This window comes from Thamnophis sirtalis, unplaced genomic scaffold (assembly GCF_051295495.1).
Source record: "Thamnophis sirtalis isolate CommonGarterSnake01/CBP01778 unplaced genomic scaffold, rThaSir2_p1.2 scaffold_13, whole genome shotgun sequence".
Lineage (NCBI taxonomy): Eukaryota > Metazoa > Chordata > Lepidosauria > Squamata > Natricidae > Thamnophis > Thamnophis sirtalis.
Window position 1 is genome coordinate 39,870,456 of NW_028261393.1, and position 19,953 is coordinate 39,890,408.

Below are 19,953 nucleotides of genomic sequence, written 5' to 3' on the forward strand. Positions count from 1 at the left end.
AGAAGATTCCTGTGTTTTATAGGTTTGAGCAATAAAATAGCTAATTCACATTGGATCCGATTGTTCCGCTTGTTATAAACAGGGCTTTTTTTTTAAAAGGAATTTAATCTGCATTTCAACATTAATGTCCTGAAATATATATGAAGAACAGTTACATGAACTGGGTATGTCTAGTTAAATGAAAAGAAGGACTAGGGGAGACATGATAGCAGTGTTCCAATATCTCAGGGGTTGCCACAAAGAAGAGGGAGTCAAACTATTTTCCAAGGCACCTGAGAGCAGACAAGAAGAAATGGGTGGAAACTAATCAAGGATAGAAGCAACTTAGAAGGAGAAATTTCCTGACAGTTAATCAATCCAGAACAATTAATCAATGGAATAACTTGCCTCCAGAAGTTGTGATTGCTCCAACACTGGGTGTTTTTAAGAAGATATTGGATAACCAATTGTCCAAAGTGGTGTAGGATTTCCTGCCTGAGCAGAGGGTTGGACTCCAAGGTCCCTTCCAACTCTGTTATTCTATTCTATTCTAAATTGCCTGCATGTTTTTAGAAGACTCATTAAACCAAAAAGTCATGCATTTTTGTGATAGTATCTAACTTTTCTGTGTCCCTCTGTTGGAACTCTTCTAGTTTACACATCTCAAGAATGACCATTCTTTTATTTCGCTGCAAAAGCATGAACTTTTCCAGCTTGAGACAGAATGATAGATTCTGTGCTTGACCTTTACATTCCTCTGAGTGATGAGTTTTATAATTCTGAGCAATCTCCTTTGGGGAGGGAGTCACTTTATGACTTTCAAAGCCTTTGACATCTTTTCTGCACTGATGGATTGAGTCTTTTTTACAGTCTGGGACTAAATAACAACAGTGATGCAAATCCCAAAGTCAAAACAGACAGAAAAAAAGATAAAGTAAATCATAGAAGAATAAACTAAGGTAGACTAAGATACATAATGTGGAGATAAAATATTCAGATCCATGGATCAAAGGTAAGTTAAATAGGCAACTCCAGCATTTAAAATAAATTGTCGGCACTGATATATTGCATTGGAAAGATAAACCAAATAATGCTGTATTATACAGGTATGCCTCAACTTACAACAATTTGTTTAGTGACTGTTCAAATTTAAAACAGCACTGAAAAAAGTGACTTGATTGATTTTCATACTTATGACCAATGCAGCATCTTCATGGTGACATGATCAAAATTCAAACGCTTGGCAACAGGCAAGGTGAAGTGGACTGGGCTAAGAGAGAGAGGGGCTGGTCCAAAGTCACCCACCTGACTTTTGTGGCTTAGGTGGAACTAGAACTCACGGTCTCCTGGTGATTGGGCCAGTCACCCAGCCACCTTTCATGCCTAAGGCTGGATTAGAGCCAAGAGATGAAGAGATGGTTTTGCCAGCAGGCCAGAGACCCCAGGGCACTACGGAGCCCACCAAGGGGTGGGTTCAGTTGTTGTCGTCAGGGGTATCATGATGCTTTATCAACCATGAAAGACAGGGAAGTGCTTTTGACTACACAGGTAGTCCTCACTTAGTGACTTCGTATTCAGCAACCATTCAGAGTTACAACAGGGTTCAATAAGAAGACTTACGGCCGGTCCTTGGAAGTTGTGGCTGTCGCAGTGTCCTCACAGTCACAGGATCATGAATTGGGGCACTTGGCAACCGGCACACAGTTCCAATGGTCACACCTTCCCACAGTCACATCATCCCCACTTGTGATCTTCACTGCCAGCTTCCAATAAGTCAGGTCATCAGCCACCACCTGATGATGTGCTTAATGACTGCACATGATTCCTTAACAACCACAACCTGAACTGTCATTGTACACGGAAGATCACATTTAATTTTGTTGCACAAGATGCAATGACAGTAGAGTAAGAGTCACCTAGCTGGCTTTCATGCCTAAGGAGAATTAGAACTCAAGAGTCTTGTTGTGATTGGCTCAAAAACTCACCTGACTTCCATCCTAAGGCAGGTCTAGAACTCACTGACTCCTGGTGACTGGTCCAAAGTCTCCTAGCTGGCTTTTATGCCTTAGGTGGGACTAGAATTCACAGTCTCCTGGTGATTGTTCCAAAGTCACTCAGACAGCTTTCATGAGTAAGGCAGAACTGGAACTCATGTGTAGTTCCAGGTTTAGAAACTTGGCGCCTTAGCAACTAAACTGGCTTAACCAGGGGCTTCCAGAGATTCTCCACAAATACACGTGGTTGTAAGGAAGGGCAGATTCCCTCAAGTGGAGTCCACTGAAAGCATGTTCAGTTCAGGGGTGAAATCCTACCGGTTTGGGCCAGATCTCCCGAACTGGTAGTAAAAAAATGCTTAAAGAAAGTAAAAAAAAGTTCTGACATTTTTTAAACTTTTTTTTAGCATTTGGGGCAGAGGTGGGTTCCTACCAGTTCGCACCTATTCGGTAGAACCGGTTCGTCAAATCTACCAAACCGGTTAGAAGAGGTTCCACCAGTGGACCTGGAAAGCAGGCCACACCTACAGAAGAGGTTCCAATTTTTTTGAAACCCACCACTGGTCCTTGGATATGATTATCCTACACTATCATGCTCCTATTTATAAAACTCAGTGCCCCTGTGAAAGGTAAGGATGACTACTGCGTTTGTGGTACAATCAGAACATTGCGTGTGTTGAAGTTGTTTTAACGCAAACCAAAGATGCCTTTTAAAAAACAAGTTTACATCCTATTCTTATGCATGCCAGTGCTGTGTGTCAGGTAATTTAAGGTGGTTCTGACAAGTGTCGTCGGCATCTTCATATCCGGCCACATGGGCGGCAAGCCACTCCCATCCGGTCACATGGGTGGCAAGCCACTCCCACAAAGGAAGCCACACTCACAGAGTAGGTTTGAACAATTTTTGAAACCCACCACTGATTTGGGGTCTGATTTCATTCCCAGGAGGCTTTCCTGAGAGAAAGAAAGAAAGAAAGAAGAAAGAAAGAAAGAAAGAAAGAAAGAAAGAAAGAAGAAAGAAAGAAAGAAAGAAAGAAAGAAAAGGAGGAGGAGGGAGGGAAAAAGGAGAGGGAGGAAGGACCACAAACCTGGCACTAGATGCCGCTTCAGAGGATACTTTGAAAGAACACAGCAATCCAGGGCTGGAAGGGACCTGGAGGTCATCTAGGCCTCCTCTCCAGGAAATGACCGGGGTCAATGCTCTTCAGAGACCAGCCAGGCCTGCTAGAAGTTGCTACCTCATGAAAATAAGACCTCCCCGGATAATAAACCCAATTGGGATTTTGAGTGCATGTGCTAAAATAAGCCCTCCCCCAAAATAGTGCCATACAGCAGCAGCCATGTGGTGACTATGCTCGCCGCCTCCTGCACCTCAGAAATAATAAGATCTCCCAAAAATAAGACCAAGCGCTTATTTCGGGTCAAAAGAAAATAAGACCCTGTTATATTTTCGGGGAAGCACAGCACTCCCATGTGTTATTGTTGCAATCTATACAGGTAGTCCTTGACCTACAACTATAATTGAGCCAAAAATTCCTGTTGCTAAGTGAAATATTTGTTAACTGAGTTCTGCCCCATTTTGCAACCTTTCTTGCCACTGTTCTTAAGTGAATCATTGCACTTGTTAAGTTAGTAACATGGTTGTTAAGTGAATCTGGCTTCCTACTGACTTTGCTTATCATGTTATCAAAGGGGACCAGATGACCCTGGGACACGGCAACTGTCATAAGTATGAGTCAGTGGCCAAGCAGCTGAATTTTGATCACTTGACCATGGGGATGCTGCAATGGTCATAAATATAAATTTGAACGGTCATAAGTTACTATTTTTCAGTGTTGTAACTTTGAACGTCACTAAATGAACTGGTAGTCCTTGACTTACAATAGTTCATTTAATAACCATTCCAAGTTCCAAATTTAACAACTTCATTAATTCTGCTAAACAAATAATTCCCTCACCACTGTCAAACCATTCTCTAAGGCTGCATTACTATTAATATTAGTCTTCTCATCATTCCTATCACCCATCTCTTCCCTCTTATGACTGCAGGACTGTAACTTTGCTGCTTGTATCCTTACGATTTATATGGATAATGCTTGTTTCCTAGTTACTTATTTGTACCCTGTGACTATCATTAAGTGTTGTACCTTAGGATTCTTGACGAATGTATCTTGTCTTTTTATGTACACTGAGAGCATCTGCACCACAGACAAATTCCTTGGCCAATAAAGAATTCTATTCTATTCTATTCTAGCCTATATTCTATTCTATCCTATTATTCTATTCTATTTTATTCTATTCTATCCTATCCTATATTCTATTCTATATTCTATTCAATCCTATTATTCTATTCTATTCCATCCCATTAACAAATTGGCCAAGAAAAGTCGTAAAATGGGGCAAAACTCACGTAACAAATTTCTCACAGCAACATAAATTTTGGGCTCAATTGTTTTTTTTAAGTAAAGGACTACCTGTACTGTATATCTATTTTTTCCCCATGCATAGGCACAATCTTGTTAGTTTTAAGGTGAGACGCACCTCTAGATGCCATGGAATAGAGCTGGTGCTAGGCAGGGCATTCCCAAAAAGAATGGGGGCATCTTGCCAGGTTGGGTTGCGAGGAATCAGCGCTGTATAATTACATCTTGGAGCTCCTGCCAGTCTTACCTCACTGGTTTTGAAATAGCCAGCCCGATGTTTTCGGTGGCACCGGTTGGGCAACTCAAGTTTGGGTGACGAAGGCTGTTTATCCCTGGCTAGAAACAAACCCAGTTCAGCCAGCCAAAGCCCCCCCACCCCAAATCCCCTTTGCCAGCGTTGCTGGGAAGGGATGACCTGGCTTTTCTGAGCGCCAAGCAAAGGGGCGAGGGGTCCCCACTGCAAGGTCAGGTCGCGGGGGAGTTTTGATCCCACCGGCTTTGCTCCTCTTAAGCAAAAACTCCTATCCGGCTCTGTCCTGGGTTTGGGGACTGCTGAAGGGCTGCAAAGCCGGCAAGGGTTCCAATGGCCTCCAACACAGGGAGCACCCCCCCCCCCTTTGCTGACCCTCCTTTCTGGAGAGATCCTGAGTAAGAGCTCCCCACCTGCAAAATGGTCAATGGTCAGTACCCATTGACTGTGTTCATATTTATGTTTATACTTACACCTGTTACTTTTTACATGTCTGACAAACTAAATAAAATAAACTCCAGAGCAGGAGCTGGCCCTTCGAGGGAGGTGAAAGAATAGGATCAAAGGCGGCGGCGGGGAGGGGGGGGGAATGGCATATAGAAAGCTGGGTGGGGGGAAGGAAAGAGAGTTGACTAACGGCTTTTTTCTTTCTTTCTCCATCACTTTCTCTCTCTTGTCCTGTCCCCCTTTTTGGCCCCCCTTTGCTCCTCCTCTCCCCGCCTTTCTCTGCCCCTCCCTCCTCTTTCCACGCCCCTTCCCTTCCCCTATTTGCTGGGATTCCCCCTTGCGACCCTTCCTCAAATTCCCCCCTCCCTCCTTTCCTGGCTCCTCCCTGCCCCTTTTTCTCCCCTGGTCCCTTCCCCAAATTGCCCCTCATCTACCCTCCGTCTCCCCCTTCTTCCTGTTCCTGCGCCCCTTCCTCAAATTCCCTCCCTCCTTTCCTGGCTCCTCCCTGCCCCCCCCTTTCCTCCTGGATCCCTCCCCCCCCGCCCCTACTCCAAATTCCCCCTCCTCCCTTGTTTACGTCCTCCCTCGGCATCTTCGCCCCGCCTTCTCCCTGCGCCCCTTCACCAAATTCCCCTCCCTCCTTTCCTGGCTCCTCCCTGCCCCCCTTTTCCTCTCCCGGCCGCTTCCCCAAATTGCCCCTCTTTGCTTGCTTGCTTCGTCCTTCTCTCCTCCGCCTCCCCCTCCCTTCCCTGGCGCCCTTTCCCCAAACTCCCTTCCCGCCTCCCCTGGCCGGTCCGCCCTCCGCTCCCTCCCCCTCCTTTCCGTAGGCGGAGCTTCCCCGGCAGGAGGCGTGGCCGCGGCTCGCCCCGCCCCCGCCCGGCCGCGCGGCCCCCCCGCCATGGGTCGGAAGCGCTGCGTGGGGGGAGACGGCTCCAAGATGGCGGCGGGCTGCTGCGGGGTGAAGAAGCAGAAGCTCTCCAGCTCCCCTCCGTCGGGCTCGGCCGGCCCGGGCGGCGGCGGCGGAGGGCCGGCGGGGAGCTCCCGCTGCGGGGAGCCGGGGCTGCTGCCGTCGGGGGCCCCGTCGGGGGCGTCCTCCGGGGGCATCCCGCGGTTCAACGGCCTGGGGGGTCTGGCGGGGGGCTCCCCCGGCTGCGCCCTCTCGCCGCCGCCGCGCCCGCCCGGCTGCGGAGGGACCCCCGGCGGCGGCCTCTCGGGCCCCGCCGCGCTGCTGGGCTCCCCCGGCGCCGGGCCCGGCGGCTGCAGGAAGATGGTGGTGTCGGCCGAGATGTGCTGCTTCTGCTTCGACGTGCTCTACTGTCACCTCTACGGCTACCAGCCCCCGCGGAGCCCCCGCTTCACCAACGACCCCTAGTAAGTAGAAGCCCCCCCTTCTCCCCCCCGCCCGCCCAGGGCGCCCCCAGACTGAGCCCCCCCCCGCGATTCCAATGGACCCCAGCCCCCCCCGGGGGGGGGAAGAGGGAGAAGCCCCTCCCGAAGCCAGACTGGCCTCCTCCTTGATCCAGTCCCACTTGGGCGGGATGGGGGGGCTTCCACGTGTCCCCCCCTTTCCTCCCCTCCCTGCAGAAACCCCCTTCTTGGCTCCGTGCCAGGCTGGGTTTCTTTGCCCCCCTCCCTGTTGCTCTTTTTGGGGGGCAGACCCCTCCCAGGATTTGATGGGGCAGCTGGCTTTCCCCTTGTAGGCAGTCCCCTCCAACTCTTTGTTGTTCTATATATATATTCTATAGGTCCTGTTTGGGGGGGTTCAGGAAGCCCAGCCATCTCTAAGGCGACTCCCCTGGGGTCCTTTCTGCGCCAGGGGGTATCACATTGAGCTTAGCTTGAGTGGATCCCCTATTATGCCTTGTCTTGCTTGCTGTGCTGTGATCATTTTCCTGGGTCCCCCCCCCCCAAAAAAAAATCTCAGTCTAGGGATTTCCTAATGGTCTCCTTATCTACAGCTGGGATTAGCTTTTCCAGGTTTTCAGGGGAATTTCCCCATGATTAATATCTGGCAAGCCATATCTGGTAGGAGACCCAAACCCTTTCCATGGTTAGCGTCCGTTTTCTTCTCCACCTTTGCCTGGCTCTCTGTGTAGCTTGGCACTGGATGAATGGGGGCCCGTTTCAGCTGTCATTCATACATTTTTAAGATTTCCTCTGGCTCTTTGGCACAGTCCCCGGATGCAGCCCTTGGGTGTAACTTTGGCTTCGGGTTGTGGGATCTCTCGGGAAGGGTCTCTCTTCTTCCATACTTGATCCGCAGGGAGGGTGAAGGGCTACGAGGTTGGAGGATATGGTGTTTGTACATGCTCCTGCTGGCTTCACCAAATTTAGGGGACGTGATTAATGGCTTGATTCTAGCTGTCCATCTGGCAGGGTTTCTCCGAAACCTTCCCTGGATAGTTTCAAAACTTGTTTTTTTGCTGCATGGTCTCAGGGTTAGGGATTGAGACCTAAAACCAGCATAACGTGTGTTTGTGTGTGTGTGTGTGTGTGTGTCTGTCTGTCTGTCTGTCTATCTGTCTGTCTGTCCGTCCCAGAGTAGTTGTGGTGGAAAGTTAAAAAGAATATGAAAAAAGGAAGACGTCCTTTTTCCTACTTACTAATCTCATGCTGCTCCCTCGCCCCCATATCTCTCACTGTAACATCTCTACTACCCTGTTTCCCCCCAAATAAGACTTCCCTGGATAATAAGCCCAATTGAGCTTTTGAGTGCATGTGCTAAAATAAGCCCTTCTTGAAAACATTGCAACACAGCAGCAGCCGTGAGGTGACCACACTCACCGCCTCCTGCACCTCAAAAATAATAAGATTCCCCGAAAATAAGGCCAAGCGTTTATTTCAGGGGGCAAAAAGAAAATAAGACCCTGTCTTATTTTGGGGGAAACACGGTATCTTGGCAAATATTTATTAATAAAGGTAGTCCCAGTGGTGGGATTCACTTAACTTCCCTACCAGTTTGCAAATATGATCATGCTTACATGCTTGCTTCACTCACACGCACCGCACCTGCCTTCTGCACATGCATGCAGTGCTCACACATTACGTTTGGGTGGGTGGATGGAGCCTCCCGCAGCCGCCACTTCAGGTTTATCCGAACTGGAGAGAATCAGCTGAATACCCCCTCTGGGTAGTCCTCAACTTAACAACCGTTCATTTAATGACCGTTCAAAGTTACAACGGCACTGAAAAAAGTGATTTATGGCTGTTTTTCACTTACGACCGCTGCAGCATCCCCGCGTTCAGGTGAGCCAAATGCAGGTGCTTGGCAACTGCGTCATATTTATGGCAGTTGTCATATCCCGGGGTCGTGCGAAATCCTTTGGCGACTCTCTGAGATGCGAAATCAATGGGGAAGCCAGATTCACTTAACAACCGTGTTACTAACTGAAGAGCTGCTGTGATTCAATTAACAACAGTGGCAAGAAAGATTGCCAAATGGGGCAAAACTCACTTAATAAATGTCTCACTTTGCATTATAAAATTTGGGCGCAGTTGTGGTCGTAAGTGGAGGACTCCCTGTTATAGGGTTTCCAGAGTAGTCCTCGACTTAACAACCATTCATTTAACAATGGCTCAAATTTACAATGGCCTTGGGAAAAGTGATTTATGACCTGTCCTCGCATTAAGACCTGTGACCATGTGATCCTAATTTGGGAGTTTGACAGCTGAGCTACTAGTGGCAACCTTCTGTGGTTGCAATCTGCAACCTTCTCTTTCAATTTCCAACAAGCGATGTTAATTGGGGATGCTGGATTCACTTAATAACTGTGGTTTTCTTAATGGCTGCAGTAAAAATTGGCACAAAATCAAGTCCAGCCATGTGATGACTCACTTTATGACCAGACCGACTCAGGATGGACCACAATTGTGATTGCAAAGCTGAGGAGTAGCTGTCCTGTGATTCATTAGTGCCTTACTAATGAATAATAAGGGACACGGTGGCTCAGTGCCTAAGACACTGAGCTTGTGGATCAGAAAGGTCAGCAGTTCAGTGGTTTGAATCCCTAGCGCCCCGTAATGGAGTGCTCTCCCGTTGCTTGTCCCATCTTCTGCCAACCTAGCAGTTCGAAAGGATGTAAAAAATGCAAGTAGAAAAAAATAGGAACCACCTTTGGTGGGAAGGTAACAGTCTTCCGTGCGCCTTTGGGCGTTGAGTCATGCCGGCCACATGACCACAGAGACATCTTTGAATAGCACTGGTTCTTCGGCTTTGAAACGGAGATGAGCACCGCCCCCTAGAGTCTGGAATGACTAGCACATAGGGTATATGCGAGGGGAACCTTTACCTTTAAGGCAAGGGTGTTACTCCTGTATATAGTAGCTGCATGAATCTATATTTTAAATTCTATGTTGTTCATTCTGTGCCGTTTCCAGGGCAGTTTTTACAAAAGAATAATGCAAGAACAAGCCAACCCTAACAACATTTCTTCTATCTTACCCCAGAAGCACCAAAGGTGGTGTTTCCTGTATCTGCTCAGGACTAAAAGTTAGAGACTCAAGGGAAAGGGCTAGAAGTTAAATTTGAAAAGCTGATAGGAGATAGGGATAAAACATAAACTGCCTTGTGTTCCTGTCTGTGGACTTTTCTTGACTACAACATAGACACGGTGTTGTGTTATCTTTTTGGCCCCAGGCAATGTGTGGTCAAGTTAGTCTCCTAGAAATGGAGGTATTGCCAGTGGGAAGCGATATCTCACATTCCCATATATTCCTAACCCAGGAGTTGGCAACCTTAAATACTCAAAGAGCCATTTGGACCTGTTTCCCACAGAAAAAAAAACAAACACCAGGAGCCACAAATCCCTTCCCGTGCCTGACTATTTCCTGAGCGCCCACAAAACTAGCATTTGTATTTGAATTAAAGCTTCTGTTTTCTTCTGAAACTTTTCGTTTCTTGGATTAATCAAGGGTTGGCCTACTGGGAGTAAAAAAGCTCAATAAATCGTTTGCTGGCAAGTGTCGCACATTGGCGATTGTGATGCATAATTTGAGCGACAGTGAGCCACAGCAGAGGGATGAAAGAACCACATGTGGCTGCAGAGCCGCAAGTTGCTGACCCCTGTCCTAACCTAAGGTGACCCTCATGCATTGCAGCGGTGAACACAGTTCTTCCTTCAGCCACCCAGCTACGCATCCCGTAAACATAAACGAACGCTTAGAGGTGGAACAAGAACTAGTCAAAGTACAGTCCTAATAGCCATTGAAGTACAGTCCTAATAGCCAATCCATATTAAGAGGTGATTTAACATCTATCTTTATATCTAGGTAGTGTCAGAGCCATACAATTTGCATTACAGTAGACTGATCTATAGAGCTTAGGAGAATCTAAGAGTGCCTGGACTATCCATGACCAGGAGAGCCACAGCTTAATTCAAGAAAGGTGTTCTATGTCACAGAAGCTACGTTGGCCTTGAGTGAAAGACTGATCTTGACATCAAGACTAAGCATTTCAAGAAAATGCAGTTTCACAGCTAGACCTAAGAGTAGATCCACCCATATGAACATGGCACGTGACAATCAACCATTTCTTGAAAACTAAATTATCAGAATAGTTGCTCTAAATTAAAAATGGGAGAATGCTTCCTTCTCATTCTTCCTAAATTTGTTGATAGCTTTTGTCAGCCAGAAGTCTTTTTTTTAAATATTAATTTGCTTGCAGATGTTGTCTCATAAAGAAGTCACTCTTAGACTGTGTAGTAAAGCAAATTGATCGAACAGTTCTTTCTGGTTACAAAACGTGCACATAAATAGTCTTTGAGCCAGTCAAGGCCATCTAAAATGTTCAAAATTTGTAACTGAATTCCCTTGGGGGACACTATAAATTGACCATTAAAAGGGAAAAAAAGATCTGAGAAGGAATGACAGAGACCCAAACGGTGTAAAGATTTCCTGAAAATTGCTGATTTATCGGATTACAACATTTTTGCCTGTCTCTACCTTACCTTTGATTGGTTTAAAATTGGTTTAAATATTCTTCTCTTGGCTTGTGGACAATTTGTTGTGTAACTATAAAATTGTGATATTTAAGCCCTGATTTTTAGAAAGAGCTTGGCTTATTAATGCCATGAAAGTAATTTCTCATTATACAATTTTATTTTGCATAGTTATATGCACTGACAATTTATTTCTAATGAGCAAATAGGGGTATATGCATCCGTGAATGTTTAAAGATGCAGTTTTACAAAGCTAAAATGGTGTCTTCCAGGGTACCAGCAGTTTCTATATTTGCTGTGTTCCTTGGTTCTGAGAGAAAGAGATTTGATTTTCTGTATACTGGCACATAGATTCCAAGGGTGTGCGGTTTTTTTATTCAGTTCCAAAAGTTGTTTCAGAAACCCTGGAACCATGAATGTATCATCAAGCTATGAGAAAAGACATAGCTGCTTTAAAGAGTTGTACACAGGTCCAATGCTGGCTGTTTTGTGTTTTCCAAAACACCTTTTGGAATGGAACACAAAGGCTCTAACAATTGCTAGATTCTGCTTCCATACATCACTTCTCATGAAGATATATGGTTTCTACCAGCATTTAGGTTAGGAATACAATCCACATAATATAAATATATTAATCAACCCCTGGATAAATTATAACAGGAGAAAATAAGGACAACAGGATTGCATCTTACTTAGCTTTTAAATTTGCACAAAAAAGATAAAAGTACATTAAGCATAAACATTCATTTGGTGGGGGGGGGGAAGAAGACATTCTGAATTCCTCAAATGTACTTGTGATCTTTGTACAGCCTACAAAATTTCAGCTGCCATATTGCAGCAATTCTTATGCAGCACCTTTTATCACTTCTCCCACATGGGAACCCTATTTTAATATTCAGCAGTCTCCCCCCCCCCCCCCCCCGTGCATTAGTTGCCTTATCCTATTCCTAATCCAGTTTATTGACCTCATTGCTGATGCTCCCTCATGTGCCAGGCTGAGCACATTAGATTTGTTTCCTGTAACAGTGAATTCAAAATGGAAGGCAGAGCAGTTGGAACAAAAGGTGCTGGAGAAGATAAGGGAGATTCCATCATGGGTGGGCAAGGATCTCGAAGCTTGCTGATGTACAAAACGTTTTTTTTTAAATGTTGAAGGCAAAAAAAGAAAAATGAAAAAAGGAAGGATATTCGGTAGCTTTGAAAAACTGAGCATGAGGATGTGGAGATGGCATATACTCCTTTTTGGAGAATAGCAGCTGGTTGGGAGGGTCTCCAGCTAAGGAATGAAGTTGTGGGCACAAGTCTTGTGGTTGTGTCACTAGAAGACACAGCTGGCAGATCCACCCTGAATTCTTCACATTTATTCTGTGGCTCTGTGAGTTAATTCCACTGCCACCAGTGTGAGTTTCCAGTGTGCACATGCATTCCGCCCAGCTGGTCTTCGCGTGTGCCTGAGTACCAGAAATCCAAAGACCAGCGGGCCGGTGTGCGTGCATATGCCTCCCTGCTGGTCTTCGGGTTTTCGGCGCATACACGCACGAACGTTCCAGTTGAGCACTCAGTGCCGAAAAGATTCGCCATCACTGGGCTAGGTCTTTTAGAAGAGTGGGCGGGACCCATCAGTGCTGGTCTTCTGCATGGCTACACCGCCTCTTTCGCCAAATCTTCCCTTAGGGATTCCTCTTCTCTAAGCACATTTCCGCCTAGGCTGCAATTCCATAGGTGCCCTGGCCAGAGTTGGAAGGAAAAAACGAACACAGGTAGTCCTCGACTGAACAACCACCGTTGAGCCCAACATTTCTGTTGCTAAGCGAAACATTTGTTAAGTGAGCTTTGTCCCATTTGATGACCTTTTTCCCACAGTTGTTAAGTGAATCACTGCGGTTTTTTTAACATGGCTGTTAAGTGAATCTGGCTTCTGCTTGTCAGAAGGGGATTGCACAACCGCAGGGCACTGTGACCGTCATAAATAGGACTCGTTTGCCCAGCACCTGGATTTTGATCACGTGGCCGCAAGGATGTTGCAATGGTCGTAAGTGTGAAAAATGGTCGTCAGTCCAGTGCCATTGCAATTTTAAATGATCACTTAAGGGAACTCTTGTAAGTCAAGGACTATCTGCAATAAGAAAAACGGTTTGGTGTAATAGTTAAGGCACCAGGCTAGAAAGCAAGAGTCCATGAGTTCAAGTCCCATGAAAGCTGAGTGGATGAGCTTGGGCAAATCACCCTCTCTCAGCCCAGCTCACCTCACCGGGTCGTTGTGGAGAAAACAGGAAGAAGGAACATTACTGTATTTTTTGGAGTATAAGACGCAGCAAGGTTTTGAAGAGGAAAATTTTTTTAAAAAGTTTTTGCACTCTGCAAACCTCCCCCAAATTGTGAGTTTTTCGCAACAACGGGCCTGTTTTTTTTTTTTTTAAAGGGCATGGATAGCCTTTAGGAAGCTTATAGAGTGCTGCTGGGGGCTGGGGGGAAAAACGTTTTTTGCTCATTTCCGCCCTCCCCAGCCCCCAGGAGCACTCTGGAAGCCTCCTAAAGGCTATGCACGGCCATTTTGGTGAAGGGGGCGGGGTTTCAGAAGGCAAAAAATGCTGTATTCAGTGTAGGATGCACCCAGTTTTTCAGCCTCTTTTTTGAGGGAAAAAGGTGCGTCTTATGCTCCGAAAAATACGGTAGATATGTTTGCCATTTTGAGTTGTTTATAAACATAATAAAAGTGGGATATAAATAAACAAAAGAAATAATAGCCTATTATGAGCTGAAAGGTATGGTTTGAAATAACCAGGAAATGCCTGTTGAAATTCCCAATAGTGAATATAATTTTGGAGGGTAGGAGGGATGGAGATAACTTTCTGTTCTTTGTCCTTTGCTGATATATATGACACCAGATGCAAAATAGTGTAAAGAAATGATTAATCTGTTTGTGGCCAAAATACCATTCTGCTTCTATGTGTCCCCTCTTCTGCACACTTAATCTTTCATACCATTAAAAGAATTCCCTTGCAAAACTCACCAGAGCTTCCCTGGGAGAACATTTAGGCTAACTCAGCTACTCTGTGTTTCTTGACAGGCTGCAAAGATTTGGTTTTTATCAGGAACACCCGATTGACTATTGCGAATGTTTATTTTGAGCGACGCGGTGGCTCAGTGGCTAAGATGCTGGGCTTGTTGATCAGAAAGGTTGGCAGTTCGGCAATTCGAATCCCTAGCTCCGCGTAATGGAGTGAACTCCCGTTACTTGTCCCAGATTCTGCTAACCTGGCAGTTCAAAAGTATCTTAAAAAATGCAAGTAGAAAAATAGGGACCACCTTTGGTGGGAAGGTAACAGTGTTCCCTGCACCTTCGGCTTTTAGTCATGCCGGCCACATGACCATGAAGACGTCTTTGGACAGCGCTGGCTCTTCGGCTTTGAAATGGAGATGAGCACCGCCCTCTAGAGTCGGGAACGACTAGCACATATGTGCGAGGGAAACCTGGGCACAACTTAAACCAGATCACCAGCTCTTCTGGTTTCTGGCATTGCCACATGTGCAAAGGACAGGTGATCATTGCGCACGCATGCGCACCAGAAACCCAGAAGAGGAACGGGCGATGCACATGTCAGCTGACATGGCTCTGTGTGCCGCTTCAGGCACGTGGCCCATAGGTTCACCATCACGACTCTAGCCACTTCTTTTGGGTAGAACCCAGTTGTATCTCAGTCAAGGTTGAAGGATAAGTTCTGATAAGCAGGTGCTCAATGTCTTGGAAGAAGCAAATGAAGGATGACCTAAGTCATTGGGGACTTACCACCTAGTCTGTATTCATGTTAGATTTGGATAACATTTGGAAAAGGCTTGGAAATTTCATAGCTAAAGCAGAGAATTTTTGATTTCATTTTCATTATATTAAGGAAATACTGCATCTGTCTTTCTCTATTCCTTCCCTCCCTCCCTCCCTCCCTCCCTCCTTCCAGAAATGCATGAATTCTGGAATACTAAACAGCTTTTTAACCAGCCACCCCCAAAACACATATCTGCAGTGTCTTGAATTCTCAATGTAATCTAATTTACCAGTAGGATAACTGTAATTGGATGAACACAAAAAGAGCTGAAATTGGAATAAAGGCTGGATTCAAAAGAAACTTCCAAATGGGAAAGCTTCATTCAAATATTCTAAGTTATTGTGTTCCTTGCCTTAAATTCTCCAGACCTACATTCTTGCCTGCAAGACAAAACTGTCTTGAAAGTGTGGTAAGATAATTTTTAGATATTGTATAAGAAAAAAACAACGTAAAAAGGTTGGATTGTTTTAACTTAGAATGAAATTTGCACCTACAGTTTTAATAAAACCTTAAATCGCTTGAATGCCATTGAAGCTTGCCCTGCCTCCCCCTGTTGCTTTGCAGACTTTAATTTGCAGTAAATGCTTGGTGATGCAAAACTACAAACAATTTGCCTGTGAACATACTAGTCCAATATTGTCACCCTGACTATACAGCTTTCTGAAATTTTATGCAAAGGTCACTTTCAGCCTACCCAGATAATCTTCTTACCAGGAGATGCCGGCCTTTGAGACTTTCTGCCTTCAACGTGTCTTTTTCGGTGGAATTGTTTCTTACTAGGACACTGGGAAGGGTTTTGTGGCGGGGGGAGGTATTTTGGGTCATTAAATTCATTCTGCTTTTAGGGCAGCTCGTCCACCTTTGGTCCCCACCTGTCACTCAGCTCTCACCTGTGACTCCTAGTAGCTATAGCATGCACAGCAGCCACACCGCAGGCTACAGTTTCGACAGGCTGGCCAAACTAGGTTGAGAGTAGCCTTTGGGTCATTGACATTCTCCATAGTAAGGGGAGGAGTATCCAGGATGGATTGACCTTATCCTCTCGTTGATTGGACTGAGTCAGATAAGCTCTTGGGATACGCCCCTGGTCCACCAGGCACCGCCCAGTTATAGATTCAGTTCCTCAACTGGACGCTTTGCCATCCTGGATCTCCGATAATTTTGATGAATTTTAAGGAAAGAAAAGGATAATCATCTCCCAACAGCAGCAGTCGCAAGCGAGCTGAACAGCTCCCCGAGTGGAAGAAAGCTCTGCCAAAAGCCCCCTTGGGGGCGGCATGCTGCCCAGGCGTCTGAGTGAGACAAGTATCACTCAAAAAAGGAAATCTGCCGGGCAAGCAGGAAACAAAGGGCACAAGCCTTCCAAAGGCAAGCCCTCCCGCGTAGGTGCCAGTGGCGCTGGAGCGCTCCGCCGTTCCCCACAGGGTTGAGCGGCGAGCCGCAGCTTCCTCAAGTGTCGCGGGGCGCAAATTGGGCCACCGTCAAGCGAGGGCGGCGCTGAATCTCCACCCAGAAGGTGGTCCTCACCAGAGGAAACTGCCGGGCACCGGAGCACTCCGCTGCTCCCCAATGGGTCGAGCAGGGAACCGCAGTGTCCCAAATGCCACGGAGCGCCCGCGCCATTCTCCACATGGCCCACCTCATTGGAGGGAATCCACGGGCAGAGCCAAGCCTATAGAGGCGCCAGAAAGAAGCAGAAGAAGGAAAAACCGGAGGCGGAGGCACACGTCAGCTCCTCGGAGCACAAGCTACAAGAACAGGAGATTTAAAAGAGGCGCCCTTTGTCTCCTGGCGCTCACTTTAATCCAATTCACACGCAGGTCTTGACGTACCCCAATTCCCATGAACCTTCAAAGTCCTGTGGCGATGGGCGAGCGTTGAAGCAGCCGGTGTGGATACACTGGGAGCTGTAGCCGCAGGACCTGCACACAGGCGACTCAGGTCTAATGGTACCCTTGGGACTCACTTTGCTTTGGCACCTTTGGAGGAGCATCAGCTCTTGCCCAGAGAAACATCACCAGGTGTATGCCTGAAAGTCGAGTCATGGCAACGGGACTTATTTTCTTGTTGGTTCCATACATTTCGTTGTCCATTCAAGCAGCTTCTTCAGTCTGAACAACATGGTTAGGGGAATCTGAGTAGGCAGAGAGTCGTTGGAATATGCCAGTTCCTAAAATTTGAACTACCACCTGGATTCTAACTGGATGACTGTGAATTGTCATTGACATACCATCAGGTGTACTTTCTACAAAAAGGGATGGGTTGAATTCCTGCTATTGCCCTCCAGCGCTCCAAAATTCATTCTGTGCTATATTTTAGTACAGTAAGACCTTTCTGAGGGATGCGGTAGATCAGTGGCTAAGACGCTGAGCTTGTTGATCAGAAAGGTCGGCAGTTTGGCAGTTCGAATCCCTAGCCCCACGTAACGAAGTGAGCTCCCATTCCTTATCCCAGCTTCTGCCAGCCTTGCAGTTTGAAAGCATGTAAAATGCAAGTAGAAAAATAAGAACCACCTTTGGTGGGAAGGTAACAGCGTTCTGTGAGCCTTTGGTGTTTAGTCATGCCGGCCACATGACCACAGAGACATCTTTGGACAGCGCTGGCTCTTCGGCTTTGAAATGGAGATGAGCACCGTCCCCTAGTGTCGGGAACGATTAGCACATATGTGCGAGGCTTTACCTTAAGACCTTTCTGCATGTCTTAACCTTGCTAGGAAATTATAAAGCATTGGGGGAAAATACTGGAATTCAGTGTAACAAAATATTGAAGCTAATCATCTCTGAAGCTCTACCTTCACATGTATTTTGGTTATAATTGTTTAATAGGTTTACAGATAGTAGTCCTCGATTTGTAACTTCTGACCAGTCCTTGCATTACGACAGTGGTAGACTCCCCATGGTTACATGATCAAAACTTGGGTGCTTGGCAACCAGTATGTCTGTACAACAGTTGAAGCATCCTGGGGTCATGAGATCATCATTTGTGACCTTCCCAGGAACCTCTGACAAGCAGCGTCCATGCTTAAGTGATTCACTTGACAATGCAACGATTCACTTAACGGCATGGCAAAAAAGGTTTTAAAATTGAGCTTGAGGCAGTTAACAACCACCGTTTAGCAATGGGAATTCTGGCCCCAATTGTAGATGTAAGTCGAGAACTTGTTGTTAGTTGCGTCGTCGTGTCCGACCCATCGCAACCCCATGGAAAACGTTCTTCCAGGCCGTCCTGTCCTCTACCATCCTCTGGAGTCCATTTAAGCTCACGCAAACTGCTTCAGTGACTCCATCCAGCCACCTCATTCTCTACTATCCTTTTCTTCTTTTGCTCTCCATCTTTCCCAGCATTAGACTCTTCTCCAGGGAGTCCTTCCTTCTCATTAGGTGGCCAAAGTATTTGGGTTTCCTCTTCAGGATCTGGTCTTCTGAAGAGCAGTCAGGTTTGATCTCCTTTAGGACCGACCGGTTTGATCACCTTGAGACTCACAGGAGCCTTCTCCAGCACTATAGTTCAAAGGCCTCAATTCTTTGGTGCTCAGCCTTCGTTATGGTCCAACCTTCACAGCCATCCATTGCAACTGGGAAAACTAGAGCCTTGACTTGATGCACTTTTGTCGGCAGGGTCGAGAACTACCTGTATATAATAATAGAGAAGTCACGATTCGTTTTGTGGGTGAAGTTACAGAGAAATTAGTAGGAATATAAACTGAGATCCATGGCCATCTTTCATTAGCTTGGTCTTGTCAGTTCTATCCTCATGCCCCAATTTCCGCTTCCCAAACATAACAATCTCTGATTCTGGGTTAAGTGTTCTTTGATATAGTCTTCATTTTTAGGGGAAAGGGGTACCATTTGTGAAGCCACATTTCTAACTTGTACCCTCAGGTTAAGGGTTCCCAGCCCCTAGACTGTTTGGGAGCTGGCTGTGAAAGCAGTGGGCGAAAGCAGCTCTGTTTGCGTGAGCGCACATACCCGCCACTCATGCAAATGGATTTGTGTGTGTGCTTGCCACTCACACAGAACCATTTTCTCCCCCTTTGATGGTCTGCCTACCCGGAAATGTTGGAGACCCCTGCCTTATTAAGGGTTTGTCCACAATGTAGAATAGAATAGAATTCTTTATTGGCCAAGTGTGATTGGACACACAAGGGATTTGTCTGTGGTGCAGATGCTCTCATTGGACATAAAAAGACAAGGTATATTTGTCAAGAATCATAAGGTACAACACTTAATGATAGTCACAAGGTACAAATAAGCAATCAGGAAACAATCAACATCCATATGAATTGTAAGGATACAAGCAACAAAGTTACAGTCCTGCAGTCATAAGTGGGAGGAGATGGGGGATAGGAACAATGAGAAGACTAATAGTAATAGTAATGCAGACTTAGTGAAAAGTTTGACAGTGGTGAGGGAATTATTTGTTTAGCAGAGTGATGGTTTTCAGGGAAAAACTGTTCTTGTGTCTAGATGTCTTAGTGTGCAATGCTCTATAGTGTCGTTTTGAGAGTAGGAGTTGAAACAATTTACATCCAGGATGCCAGGGGTCTATAAATATTTTCATGGCTCTCTTTTTGACGCATGCAGTATACAGGTCCTCAATGGAAGGCAGGTTGGCAGTCATTGTCTTTTCTGCAGTTCTGATTCTCCTCTGAAGTCTGCGTCTGTCTTGTTGGGTTGCAGAACCAAACCAGAAAGTTATGAAGGTGCAGATGACTGACTCAATGATTCCTCTGTAGAACAGAATCAGCAGCTCCTTGGGTAGTTTGAGCTTCCTGAGTTGGTGCAGAAAGAATATTGGAGGCTGCCCAGGTAGAACAAACCTTTGTCAACTGAAGTCCTTTGTCAAATGCTTCAGCTAAAGAGCTTTACTTTTGACTCTGCATTTAATTAATGTGTCAGAAATTAATTCCACCCACAGGTTAGTTTGTGACTAATCAGAGAATATATTCCCCATGGAACTCCTTTCAATAAACTATGTAGAGGTTTCTTCCTGGCCTATCCTTATTTGTTTGTTACAGTTATTTGCCACCTGTCTTCGATGTGGAGCTACTCTAGGCAGCTTACCATAATAAAAAGGAAGGAAAATGAAAGGAGTGTAAAG

General features: G+C 45.9%; 1 protein-coding gene across 2 annotated transcripts in view; it reads left to right on the plus strand.

Moving 5' to 3' along the window:
• The first annotated feature begins 5,991 nt into the window (after nt 1–5,991).
• Nucleotides 5,992–19,953, plus strand: part of AMMECR1 (AMMECR nuclear protein 1) — a 120,033-nt gene continuing 106,071 nt past the window's right edge. The window contains exon 1 of one of the 2 annotated variants that reach the window (XM_087727297.1): nt 5,992–6,464. In XM_087727297.1, coding sequence (XP_087583423.1) covers nt 5,992–6,464 — 473 coding nt within the window. The remainder of the gene's footprint in view (nt 6,465–19,953) is intronic. The other variant, XM_087727298.1, reaches the window with a different exon arrangement.